Raw genomic sequence first — 14,243 nt, 5'->3', positions numbered from 1 at the left:
CTGTGCTGGCTTATTTGCATCTTCAGCTGTCTTGTCGGTTCATTATACTTCTTCAGCAGGTCAGGGGTGCGGTTTCTCTGCCACTCTCTGCGGGGAGGCAGACTCCACCGCACCCCACTCTTTTATTGCCCCTCAGGTACTAGGCCAGGCCGGTTCTAACCGGCCTAGCGTTGATCAAACGCAGGACCCGAAATGATTGTCATTGGCGTGGCCGATGCTGGCCCCGCCTTTCTATTCTTGTGCTTTGGTTCCGCTCTCCCACCGGTTAAGAGGAGAAGTTTGGTGCATGCTCTCGTGGGCAGGGGAAAGGGCGGTGGTGGGAAAAATTGACAACTGAAAGAGCCTGGTTTCAAACAAACAAATTTGAAACTGGGGGTTTGGTCGTGTAAGTGCAGTGTCATCAAGGAAACCCATCCTAAGTGGTCCTGCATGGTGCAGTGCTAATGTAATTGCACTCTCCTCACTGACACTCACAACCCCCCTCCTCCAACACTTCCACCTCCCGTTCGCTTCTCTGCACATCTCCTCCTATATCCGTGGAGATAATCGACCAGCAAACCATGTCAGGTGTCATGAAAACACCCCCTCACCCAGCATCTGCCTTCTGTTAAGTGTTCAAGCCCTCTTCACAGGAGTACTGCTTAAACCACAGCAGTTTCTGACCAACTTTACCCTAACTGTCTGTAGCATATACTCCTTAAACACTGACTAACTAGTGCATTATTTTCTCTGTTGATTCCTGATTGATAGAATTGCTATGCCTCACTGACATCTGATTCATAGGTTTTTGCTGCCCTCCACTAATGCACTGATGACTGATTGTTAGCCATATGCTCTCCTCTGTGTTTTTTTGCTATATAGACCGATAAGTGTGTGTTTTATTCTTCTTCAATGGAAGATCAATAGCCACTGCTGTTCTTCTCTGATGTATGATGACTAATTGACAACCACGCGTTGTGTCCCATGGATGTCTGACTGAGAGGTATCTGTTTTTCATTATTAATGCTTTCACCATTGATGGATAGCTGTGTGCTGCCTTCTCTTGATGGCTGATTGGTAAGCCTGTGTTGTACTTCACTAATGGATTGATAGGAGCTGTTAATTGATAATCATCCGCTGCCCTGCACTAATGAGTATTTGACAGGTGTGTGCTAACTTGATAGGTATGTGTGGTCCTCTACCAATGTAATGATGGCTGCGTAATGTTCTGAATTATTGGCTGACTGACAAGCCTATTTTGTATTCCCTTGACAGTATGATTGTGAATGGTTGTGGATTAACCCCTTCGCTGCGACGTGGATTTTGCCACGGCGCGGGGGACTAGGGGGTGAGCGCGGCGCTGGGGTGCTCATGACAGAACCTCGCCGTTATGAGTCACGGGCAGCGTGTACTCATGTCAGCGTGGGTCCATCACGGCCACGCCCGCTCATTAATTTACCCGCACAGGCGGGGAATTAATGCCACGTGGGTGGAGCGGCAGCCGCATGACGGAACCACACCATCATAAGCACACACCGCCCGTGGCTCATGACGGCCTGGTTCCATCATAAGCACGGAACGGGTTAATAGGCTGTCTTCCATCAATGGCTGATTGATAGATGTCTGCTATTCTCCCTCGAAGGCTGACTAAGAGGTATATGCAGTCTTTTTATAGTGAAGATCAATAAGCTTGTGTGGTCCAAATGATGCATTGATGGAGAATTCATATGATTATGTTGTTCTCCAATGATGCCTTTGTGGGTGATTTATATCCGTAAACTCTGTTGGTGATTTATTGCTGCTATGTAGGATCCTTCAATGGTCACTGATTGATACTTCTGCCTTATTATCCAGTGGAGAGCGAATGCTGCTGTTTAACTCATTCTTTTGCTTTGCAGACATGCGGCGGTAGCAGCGGCAGAATCAGCACAAATTCAGTCATTTTGTCTGGTGGACCTTTTCAGGGAGGTGTGTAACCTTATTTTCTTAGTTGTCATGTTTTTACATTTTCAGTAACAGCAATAGTAGAAAATGTCCACAATAGGTCTGGGCGGAGTTCGCAGAGTTCCTTCAGCTAAGTGACAAAAAAACTCTGCAGTGCTGCGCAGTGTTCTGCAAGCAGCGGAGTTTGTTACCTTGTGACGTTTGCACTGATTTTTATCAAAAGGGTGCTGCTTCTTTCTGCTGCTCGAGTTGCAGTTCCACTCAAGTGGCAGCTCCCTCAATGCGAACAGAAGGTTTCTTAATCCAAATGGTAGCGACCACCTGGGACCGCCCCCCCGTTGAGAAATCTCACTGGGAAGTGGTCTATCGTTTGATTTTCATTGCTTGTGCTCGCCACTTTAACCTTGGCCAGTGCGAGCAAGGAAAAAACTCTGCTCATCCTACCCGCATTTTGGGAGTCCGAAACACTCTGCAAACTCTGTGAACGGGCGGAGTTCAGAGCCCAGGCCTAGTCCAAAACAGCATACTTTTTTATTGGTTTCTTTTGGTTTAAGGAAATGCAAAAAATAATACAGTTACAATCAACCTGAGTCGAGGGATTTGCTATGTTTTCGTTGGCCTCAGTCTAGCCTGCCTTAAGAAAATTCCTTCCATCCACTGGGAAGGATGGATTTCTAGGGGCTATTCTTTGGAGAGCGACCCCTCCGACTTCATTCCTTACAGTTTTTTTATGCTCAGAACCACCTTGCATACCAATGAAGTCTTGGCATGAAAACTATGAATATATCCCTCACATGCTGGAAATAATGTCTTACTTAGTTAGGTATATCTCTTTTTGTAATCCATTGACACATCCTGGCTTGGGGTCAGGGTGAAGCACAGTCAGTGTGATACAGGGGATGTAAACCTTAAATTTCCCAATGAAAAGAGCAATGGAATGCAGGGTGGAGGGGTGAGATGAACAAGGTTCGGCATGGACTGTTTCCATGATGAGCAAGGTCAGTAATGATTTGAATAAGGAGGGCCTTGTCTAGAATGGTACAATGCCAGTAACATTCCGGGAAACTTGAGACTGGCACACCTTTCCTAGCCTATCGCTGCCAATGTTTGTGATTTCCAAAAAGAAGAAAATGTGTACCCATTCAAGGAGTTCTTCTCTGGGTGCAGGTTTACTACATTTTTGTAAAACGCCACGATATGTATTTAAGATCCAAAACCAAAAAGAAGTAGGTAAAAGCTAGAAATGAAGATGACGAAAAAAAACAACATAGACATAACAGACCCAGCTCATGTCCAACAGATTCAACTACCAAACCAAGAATGCATTTGAAGGGTGTCAAACCTCATGCACCCTGCTGAAACTACGCTCTGCTGGTCCCTCCTGGGCCTTGTAGTTCACCCTGGAAACTCATAACTACTGTCATGTACAACATAATGGCCCTGAGTCCCTGTCCTGAGATCACCTATTTTAAATGGATTTCCACTGTAAGCACTCCTTTTCATCTCTGCTATGAGTAGCTCTGATTATAGCATTGTGAAATCAGTGCATGGGTCAGGACCCTCAGTTTCTAGCCCTCACCTTTTACAAATCATTTGATGAAGTGACTGACGGCCCTATGCGCAAAGCACAAGTCATGTAGGAAAATGAATAGGGCAAGCCGAGCCAGAGCTGAGCCATGGTTCTGGCATGGCTCTAAGAGTTCCTCCATCAGCCAAACCTTGATAACATTTGGCATTTATATTGTGCAGCAAACACAATGTAAACATATGATAGAATCTCTTCAAAATGTAGACAAAATGTTATTTCTTTAACATGTGGAAGCATTTCGCCTTAGTACAGCAGATCGCATCCCTGCATAGACAGACATTTATTAAGCGTGATTTTGCGAAACATTCAGGAGTCATCTCTCAACCACAAAGCCTTCAGTGAACTAAGAGGCAAGTCTGTTCTCATGTAAATCCTAAATGTGGCCTAGAATCTTATTATAGATGCAACAACATTCCAGTCTATTAAATAAAGTATAAGAGATGCTGGTGCAGCTCACATCCTGAACTCAAGTATTTAACAGTACACACATATGTATTAATAAAAAAGGAGGCTCTGTGAAATAAAATATGTGCATCAAGACAAGCAGGGAAGCTGGTGTTAAATCCGGGTTATCCAGTTTTACATTTTGAAATTCAGCCACATGAGTATCTATGTCTCTCTCGTTCTCTTTCCCATTCATATCATATTTCACTGTTTTGCCTTTCATTCCTGGCTCATGGCCAGAAAAAGCAAGCCTTGGCATAGCCAATAGGTCTCGCTTTTGGGACCTTACAAGTGTTTAGCCAATGCAACAGTTGTTGTTGCACCAAGGATACTGTGCTGCATAAGTTAATACTTATAAGGTCCCAAAAGAAAGACCAATAGCCAATAGGCTTGTTTTTGTGGTAGCAAAGGTGGGCCATTATCAACTATAACTATAGGTAGTTACCAGTTTTGCCAGCAAAAATGATAAAGAACAGACACAAATTCTGACGAGGTGCATCCTAAGGATTTACAGTAAAACCAAAGAGGCAGGAAATAGAGCTGTGGAACAGGACTGAGTGTAGCCTCTGAAAATATAAGCCTCGTGTCATTAGGCGCCTCTTTAACAGTTCCTTTAAATGCACCTGTTTAGAAACTCAAGGCCAGAGAGTAAAGGTGTCCAGCTATGGAATCTCAGCCCATGAAGCCACCAAATAGTCTGTGTAAACAATCAATAGTACTTCACAACATTTTTAAGGAACGCACAAGAACCGCCCAAATAAAAGGTATTGTTGCTGTAGTCCAAAACAAAAGAGATTATCTCATGGACACCAGTTTTCTTTAGTATCAGCAGAAGTCCGGAAGATCGTCGGAGCACAGTAAAGAAAGATGTGTCCTCCTGCCCCAATGTAACTTTTTTCTGACTTGCCCTGTTGATTTTGTCTTTGGAAGTGCTCAAAGCAGGGGCGGCCTTAGGCATGTGCAAGCTGTGCACCTGCACCGGGCCACCAAACCCCAGGGGCCAGCACACCAATATACATCCTTAATATAATAATCCTCAGAGGATGGATACATATTTGCGTAGTGGCCCCTGGCAGGGATTTGGCGGCCTCCAACTCTGTTCCACTTCCAAACACCCTGACCCCCCCTCTTCAATGGCCTCCGCGCTCCACCCCGCCTAGACCCCCTCTTCCGGGGCCCCCTAGCAACGCTCCCTGCCCAGTGCCACCATGAGCTTAAAGCCGCTCCTGCTCAAAGGGCTTGTTGCTGAAACAGAAGCCCACGAGCCATGTTTTTGAGGGTGCTTGCAATGCAAACCCCTGACCCACAGCGGGAGGGACTACATGTTCTCCTGCTAGGCCATGACTGTGTGTCCTGCACATCTGTAGAGAGCCTACAAATTATACGCTAGGATTTTCATTCTTATTCAAATGACTGGGGTCCTTTACTTCCTCCGTCCCGCGAGTCTCTTTGTGGGCGTGGCTATGTTTTTTTCCCTGCAGTTTTTTATATGGTGAAAACTCGACCCAAAGATATTGCAGTGCTTTATACGAGCACCAGTTACATCACACAAGGACACATTCATTTTATGTAGACACGGAGAGAATGAGTTATTGGCCAAGAATGTATTTATTTATTTATCAAGTTTTGTGTAGCGCAAAATTGAATCACAGACCACAGGACGCGTCCTTTATTGTCTTGGCTGCTATTTTCAATCAAAGACATACAACAACAAAAAATAAGGACAATTATCATGACGTGGTATGTTTTTCCACTGAAATATAAGCTAAAAGCAAAAATACAAGTTGAAAACATGTCAGAAGAATTGTAAATCTGTATAGATCGTTCTTAGATGGTGCTGAAAGCCTAGCCGCCTTCATTACAAGTGACTGAGCATTAGTAAGTGTGATAATAGCACACCTGAATAAATACCACCAATTACATTTTTGGGGGCACTAACATGCAGATTTTGGTGCCAACCGACCATAGTAAAAATGAATCGGTAATTACCAAACATTTTTCCTCCGGTTCAATATCGTCATGTTTGACATACAGATATTTAGCACAAAACTCGTAACTGCAATGTATGCATAAACGCACATATCCAAATTAACAGGGCTGTTCCTAAAGGAGGGCCATAGTGTTTTTAAATGTTGTCCAAAAGCGCATTGATGGCTGGAAGCCAACATAATGTGTGATAATTTGAAGTAACAGCCTTCCCAGGTAGCAGAATCAGAACAGACAAATCATTTTAGTGACGGGAAAAATACTCTGTAATATGTGGCCACCTAGCGATAGTATTCTTGGTGACACTGAAGACTACCCACTGAATATTTTGATCAGTCCTCTGCTGCTTTTATGTCGTACTGTTGAGAAAAGTTGTATCTTGTGCCTACAGCGACACCTGGTGGTCATGTAGAAATAACATTGTTGAGAGCGAGCACAGATCCTTTGTACAGATCACTCTTGTATTTTGAGAAAAATACATATTCAATTATGAACAAGCGCAGCAGGCTGCCGGGAAGCAGGGGGAGGAGGGGGGCTGCGCGATTCCCTTGCGAGAGCGATAATTGCTACCATATGGCAGCGCTCGCTCCCGCAAGTGAATCGCTAAACGTGCAAGCGTTGTCATCGAAGGCAATGGAACGCGTGCACGTTTTTAGCTGAGAAGCAAAACTGATAGCTAAAGGTCTCTTTTGCCTAGTTGCGCAGGTGTGCTGCATAGGCGAGACCGAATGACACAAAGATAACACACTTTAGGCTCCAGACTCAACTGCCAAGCCAAGAATGCATTTATTAAGAGGGTGTCACACCGAAAACACCCCACCTTAAAGCTACACCCATTAGGGGTTTTGTTTTGGGAAAATAAAAAAAGTCTACTTGTCCACAGTGATGCAACCGCATGGCAGGTTGGTACTACGAAGTTTTGTAGGAAGTTGCTTCTAATCATTTGTTGTGAGTACTTTCTGCACAAATTCGCCATCCAGCAGGTAGAAAACTTTCAAATGTGTGGGCTGGTCACTATTTGCCCGGCAATGGTTGTGCGTTCAATGGTTCAACTACTTAACAGTGGAGCTGCCCAATCCTACACGAGAGACCAAGTCTATTGGTGCCTATCTCGAAAAATAAAAGTTTATAAATGGGACAGAATCTTTTAAACACAAATATGACTGTAACATAGCACCATATATTTTGTTAGTTTTTGCAATAAAGTTTTATTTTCTGGGACAGACTATCCATAAACAGTGGTATTCAACATGACATGTGTGATAAGAAATGTGGTGTATGTTTTAACACAATACTAGTGGCTCCAAAGTCTGCGTCTGCAATAAGATGAGCAGGATAAAACACAAGCAAATTACATAATGTAGCAAGTATGGTTTAAAATGCGCAAGAAAGATTAAAGGTTATATATGTTTGCGTCAATGAGCATATTGTGCATTTTGTCTTCGTAGGTAACCCAGGTGAATACAATGAGGCTTCCAGCCGTAAGTGTGCCCTTTTGTTTTCCAATTTCCATATTGTACATAGGTCTCAAAGTGTAACTTTTAATTAATTACATTTTTTGATTGAGAGAATTGCACCAAAGAAACACTTTTGTCCCTGTTTAGTTGAGTTGGTGTCTCAACTGCCCAAGATACCCCATGAAGCATAGGTGCCAGATGTATGAAGCTCAAATGGGTTCACAAATGCCGAAATTCACAGAATTTCGGCGTTTGCGAACTCATTTGAGCAAAATGGTATGTATGTTGCAAATTTCTGTGCAAAATAAGGAATCGCAAATTTGCGATTCCTTATTTTGCGATTGCATGTAAGGATTCGCAAAATTTGCGATTCCTTAAATGCAATGTATGATGCAAAAAAATTGCTAATTGTCCCCAAGGAATCGCAAATTACCACCAACTTCAAGTTGCTGGTAATTTGCGAAGTTCTTAAAAAATGCCCATTTTTGCATTTTTCAAAGTGCCATGTGATGCAAATACATGCCCTTAAGGCATGTATGTGCACCACATATGCACCCATGCTTATTTCAGGGGTGCAACAGGGTGTCCTTTGGACACCCTTGCACCCTTGAAATTATTCTCAATTTGCGATTAGCAAATTGCGTATCGCAAATTGAGAATAATTTCACATTCATTCCTATGGGCCTCCTGGCCCATAGAAATGAATGGGAAATTATTCCTTAATTGTGATTAGCAATATGCTAATCGCAATTAAGGAATTTTAAGAAATCGCTAAAAAATAGCGATTTTTTACATACATACCATTTTGCAATTCTCAAATAGCGATTCCTAAAAAATCGCTATTTGAGAATCGCAAAAGTGTATCTTGATACATCTGGCCCTTAATTTCCTGCACAGTGTAGAGCAGAATCTCAAGCCTAATTTTCGCTTACAAAGATGGCTGCCATGTTAAAATGAGTGAGATGTAACGGTCTCCTTTGGCAGTATTGTGAACGCTCAATTACGTTGTGTGGCCTTCGCTGACATCACTACGCTCTATGAATGAGTTGTCATGGCTTCATTGGTTATTCTGATATGTGGGTGTTGATCATCGCTGGTCACTCTGTGATCTGTCAGTTCGTTTTTGTGACCGTTAGTGATAAGCACACATAGGCGAGGTCTCCAGAAGCTCCTACTGCTGTTTGTAAGGTGTTTGTAAGGTGAACAGGCAACTAATGAGTGAAGTATGAAGATATTTATTTGCTATACAATGGGAAAGATGTACCTCAAATGAGTGTAGAGTGAAATGTTTGTGAAAGACAAGGAGAGGACGTATGAAAACAGTGTCTATTGTGTGTAGGGGGTCAGACGTCTCGAAGATAGGTGCAGGTCTAGGACTATGCATAACAGAGTTTGGGAGATGGATGATTTAAACGGTTGTTTGAAACAAAAATACACAGGTATATGAGGTTCCTTGGAACTGTAGGTCATCAATTGGCCGGCCATAATATTTGCAACAAGTTCCGAAATGCACCACTTTGACAGTCAAAATTACACCATATGTTGGATGAAAAAGTCTATATTTGAAAGAAGATAATCCAAATAAAGGAGCGCTGAGTCCAAAATTTGCAAGCAAGTGTTCAGGATTCTTTTAATTTTCAGATCGAAATGCCAGCCAACGCGTTTCGTTCCTTCAAAGGGAACTTCTTCAGGGCTGTGAATCGTGAATAAACATACAAAAAACCACGTGTAAGTACCTACAACAAACCAATATAGTGCTTAATACATACATAAACAATCCAAATTAGCATTACCAAGGGCAAGCTAAGGTTAAAAACAAGCTAATATTAAAATTGCAGCAAGAAATGGAAGAAATGTATTCGTGGGGGGGGAAAGGAAGGGGTTATCCTATCCTATTTGCCCCAATCTTTAGCTGCATTAAACATTTTAAAAAAACCGGGCACATGTTAAGGGGTATAATCTCCTACTATGTTTCCCTGTTCCAGCCATTTGTGTCTAACAATGAATTTCTAAATTGGGACACATATCGAATTTCAACACATTCAGTTCAAATATCATAATATTGTCCTGGTTACAATTAACACACAGCGCTCACATTGTTTGGCTTTTTTGTCTTATTTGTGGCTTTTCTATTTGCCAGGCTCATGACTGCTAAGCATTTTCCAATTATACACTCGATTAATCTGTTGAAAATAATTCATATTACCACAAAGGGAAAAGGATTTTCGTTTGTATATCATAGGATAGCCAATACTAATGCCAAAAAATGGTATCAACTAAGCAAGTCCATTTCTTTAGGGATATATCTATAACAATTCCTACAAGTCTAAGGTCAGTTATGCTGGTCTTGACAGGCACATACAGCATCGCTACACTTGTCTCCAAGTCCATCAGTTAGAGGAAAAAGAGCACATACATGTCTGGAAATGACTATTTTCGTGTTTCTCATGTGGCAAGGAACAAATGCAATATAATAAAACAGTGCGAGGGTAAAAAATATATATATAAGGCTCCTACCAGTGATGATAGATGACAAATAAGGGAATTTCCTGAGCCGAGATCAAAGATTAACCATAGTTATATATATATCCTATGTCAGAATATCGACGAGTAGGTAGGGTCACCAGATATCAATTTCAGAAAGGTAGTTGCCTAAAAATAATGTATAAAGAAAGACAATATCTTTAAGGACATAAGTACCTTAATTTCATAGCTTTCTCAGACTCTTAGGACAATCATTTAGTTTTTAAAGGCATATCAAGGCCTTTCTTACAGTAGGTGCATATAGTCACAAATTACCTTATATCCTCCAAAAGGAATACACCTTATGAAAGCCTTCCTGCAGATATTTCAATTCTCTCTATTGTTTCTTATTTTTCATTTCTTCCTCATTAGTATCAATGAGCTGTTAAGTTTCTTGCTGAATTATACCTGCAAGAATGTTTAGAAATATGGCTAATTCCATTATAGAGCTATGACAGCTACATAAATCATACTATGTCAAAATGAGACTTCTAGAGGGCGCATGGCGAGAAACGAAGTAAAGTGGCATACCTTTAAATATTTTGAAAGTCCGTATTATTCACTGTCACTTATTCCAAAAAGTTTGCTTTCCCAATCTAATGTTGATATTCAATAAATTAAATGTACCCTCCGGGTTTTTCCCAACAGGTAAACTGAGCAGCCATTTCCTCTAATGTCAGAATGCTGGTTTTTGACCTACCCCCAGTTTCATCAGTTATCTTACTCTTCTTTCCTGCAATATCTCCAAGTTTGTCGACTTTATTTATTCTTGTCATTATGGGTTCATCTATTTATTCCCTTCATAGCCGGCGCCTTATCTGTTATCCATTCACGCTACATATAACTTTTACAGTCTGTCCCTCCGATCACTACATCGTTTCCCTACAACCTGGAACCAGTCTACCTTTGACTAGCCTAAAATGGCGGCCGTTTTCGACCCTCCTAGTAGTGGTTTGGGTCGTGCGTTTTACCAGCCGCCAACACGTGGAGAGGTTGTGAACTTTAAAAACTCTCCCGCCGTCAGAGGACGGTAACTTTGGCCGGAACAGACCAGGCGCGAGCACTGTGAAACGCCGACTGGGGATAACGATTGGGACCCCCACAGGTAGGATTCTCGATATTCTGCTTTCGTTTCTCGCAACTCCTGTACATGACTAGCATGTCATGAAAAATAATACGCAACATTTTCTTAGCATGTGCAAGACAGCCCATGGGTGTATTTAGTATACTCTCGCATTCGGCTAACGTGACTAAATATTCATCCCGTCACGTTTTTAAATAACTCTGTCATGCGCGTTTATGACCTTACTTTGGCCACATTTATCGGTTCCTGGGGCCAACACAAGTCGTAACGCCACTTGCTATGCAACATAATTTGCATTACTTCCCGAGGGTCCGACACAATGTTGTCACGAACCAGAGCAACATGGAAGTATTTCGCTCAGCTTTTCCAAACACATTTTAACAGTAAGGGTGGCCGCTCCCTCTGATTCAAGCCTTTTTTTAAAAATTGCAACATGTCCGTTTTCGTGTGAATACATGCAATAAGTGCAAGAATGGTTATGTATTGTAATATAAAAAATCTTTCTTTTAAGGTAACTACCTGAATGTGACCACATCGCCAGAGTCAATTAGGGATTTCCAAATTGGAATAAGTGACAGTGAATAATACGGACTTTCAAAATATTTAAAGGTATGCCACTTTACTTCGTTTCTCGCCATGCGCCCTCTAGAAGTCTCATTTTGACATAGTATGATTTATGTAGCTGTCATAGCTCTATAATGGAATTAGCCATATTTCTAAACATTCTTGCAGGTATAATTCAGCAAGAAACTTAACAGCTCATTGATACTAATGAGGAAGAAATGAAAAATAAGAAACAATAGAGAGAATTGAAATATCTGCAGGAAGGCTTTCATAAGGTGTATTCCTTTTGGAGGATATAAGGTAATTTGTGACTATATGCACCTACTGTAAGAAAGGCCTTGATATGCCTTTAAAAACTAAATGATTGTCCTAAGAGTCTGAGAAAGCTATGAAATTAAGGTACTTATGTCCTTAAAGATATTGTCTTTCTTTATACATTATTTTTAGGCAACTACCTTTCTGAAATTGATATCTGGTGACCCTACCTACTCGTCGATATTCTGACATAGGATATATATATAACTATGGTTAATCTTTGATCTCGGCTCAGGAAATTCCCTTATTTGTCATCTATCATCACTGGTAGGAGCCTTATATATATATTTTTTACCCTTGCACTGTTTTATTATATTGCATTTGTTCCTTGCCACATGAGAAACACGAAAATAGTCATTTCCAGACATGTATGTGCTCTTTTTCCTCTAACTGATGGACTTGGAGACAAGTGTAGCGATGCCGTATGTGCCTGTCAAGACCAGCATAACTGACCTTAGACTTGTAGGAATTGTTATAGATATATCCCTAAAGAAATGGACTTGCTTAGTTGATACCATTTTTTGGCATTAGTATTGGCTATCCTATGATATACAAACGAAAATCCTTTTCCCTTTGTGGTAATATGAATTATTTTCAACAGATTAATCGAGTGTATAATTGGAAAATGCTTAGCAGTCATGAGCCTGGCAAATAGAAAAGCCACAAATAAGACAAAAAAGCCAAACAATGTGAGCGCTGTGTGTTAATTGTAACCAGGACAATATTATGATATTTGAACTGAATGTGTTGAAATTCGATATGTGTCCCAATTTAGAAATTCATTGTTAGACACAAATGGCTGGAACAGGGAAACATAGTAGGAGATTATACCCCTTAACATGTGCCCGTTTTTTTTTAAAATGTTTAATGCAGCTAAAGATTGGGGCAAATAGGATAGGATAACCCCTTCCTTTCCCCCCCCCACGAATACATTTCTTCCATTTCTTGCTGCAATTTTAATATTAGCTTGTTTTTAACCTTAGCTTGCCCTTGGTAATGCTAATTTGGATTGTTTATGTATGTATTAAGCACTATATTGGTTTGTTGTAGGTACTTACACGTGGTTTTTTGTATGTTTATTCACGATTCACAGCCCTGAAGAAGTTCCCTTTGAAGGAACGAAACGCGTTGGCTGGTATTTCGATCTGAAAATTAAAAGAATCCTGAACACTTGCTTGCAAATTTTGGACTCAGCGCTCCTTTATTTGGATTATCTTCTTTCAAATATAGACTTTTTCATCCAACATATGGTGTAATTTTGACTGTCAAAGTGGTGCATTTCGGAACTTGTTGCAAATTTCGTGTTTACCCAAAGCTGTTGGGTTATGCTCTCTGGACAGGGAGTATTCTGAATATTGCACACGATTTTGAAAAACAATCTTTATATGCAAATATTGGAAATAGTTGGATTGGTGCTTGTAGGGTGTTTAAAGTGGTCCACTGTCCACATTGTGTTTTTGAAAAATTGGCCGGCCATACTTTAAGAAATGACAAAGGACAGCTCCACAGCCCAAAAGTCCTTATTCCCATTTGTTGTATATACTGTGTGGATGATGATGTTTCACCCACCAATGCCCATGTATACTTTGTCAGACTAAAGTGAAGTCCAGGCAGTGGTGTTTGCCTGCAGTCTGTTGCTCATAGGAGATCCTTAAAGGTAAATGTAGGCTTCCACTACTGACCTCACTTCTGTCATATGTGATATTTTAATAAGTGAACCTGATTACTTAATTACCCTATTGATGTTTGGGTTCTAGGTTTCTCCTGGATCTGGACAGTGAACTCACTGCTGCTATCACTTCTGGGACTGAGGCTCCTGTGATTCAACAACAATGTCTGCTTCTGATAGACTCTGGGCATGCTCAATGAACTAGCATAGAGGACACTGACCAACCAAGAATGACCACTGCAGATAAGGATCCTGGTTCATCCTCTGGAAAAATCTCGCTAGCTAACTGATGACATCTGATGGACTCTCAAAATATTGTCTTAGAAAAATACAACTTGTTTCTAAAATTTCCAGTTATTCACCTTTATATCAAACACCCATTCGGGTTTGTAAATCCATCACTAACCTTTGATCTTCTGCCTAACAATACTCTACTCTAGACTTGTTAGTAGTGACTCATATTCTTTAAAGGATTAGCATATGATGTATGGACTGCAAGTGCTTTTTTAAAGCTTTTTTTAAAGCTCAATAAATGTGTGTGAGTGACATGCTATAGGTCTGTTGGGAGCTCAGTATTAGTGCATGGCCGGCTTTAAACTGTTCACCCTTAAGGAGCACACAGCAGAGCACTTCCACGACTTCAATCTAAAGTATTGTATTTTTGGGTTTGCCTGGACTGTTGAGAATATG

At 41.1% G+C, this 14,243-nt stretch overlaps 1 protein-coding gene across 2 annotated transcripts in view; it reads left to right on the top strand.

Moving 5' to 3' along the window:
* Positions 1–13,979, top strand: part of LOC147733078 (uromodulin-like) — a 300,392-nt gene extending 286,413 nt beyond the window's left edge. The window contains exons 8-10 of one of the 2 annotated variants that reach the window (XM_086958921.1): positions 1,878–1,947; positions 7,390–7,422; positions 13,642–13,979. In XM_086958921.1, the coding sequence (XP_086815047.1) occupies positions 1,878–1,947; positions 7,390–7,422; positions 13,642–13,706 (168 nt within the window). In that variant the 3' untranslated portion in view covers positions 13,707–13,979. The remainder of the gene's footprint in view (positions 1–1,877; positions 1,948–7,389; positions 7,423–13,641) is intronic. The other variant, XM_086958920.1, reaches the window with a different exon arrangement.
* The last annotated feature ends 264 nt before the right edge of the window (positions 13,980–14,243 follow it).

This window comes from Lissotriton vulgaris, chromosome 2_1 (assembly GCF_964263255.1).
Source record: "Lissotriton vulgaris chromosome 2_1, aLisVul1.2, whole genome shotgun sequence".
NCBI lineage: Eukaryota > Metazoa > Chordata > Amphibia > Caudata > Salamandridae > Lissotriton > Lissotriton vulgaris.
The sequence above is the reverse complement of the archived record's forward strand: the minus strand, read 5'-3'. Positions and strand labels throughout refer to the sequence as shown.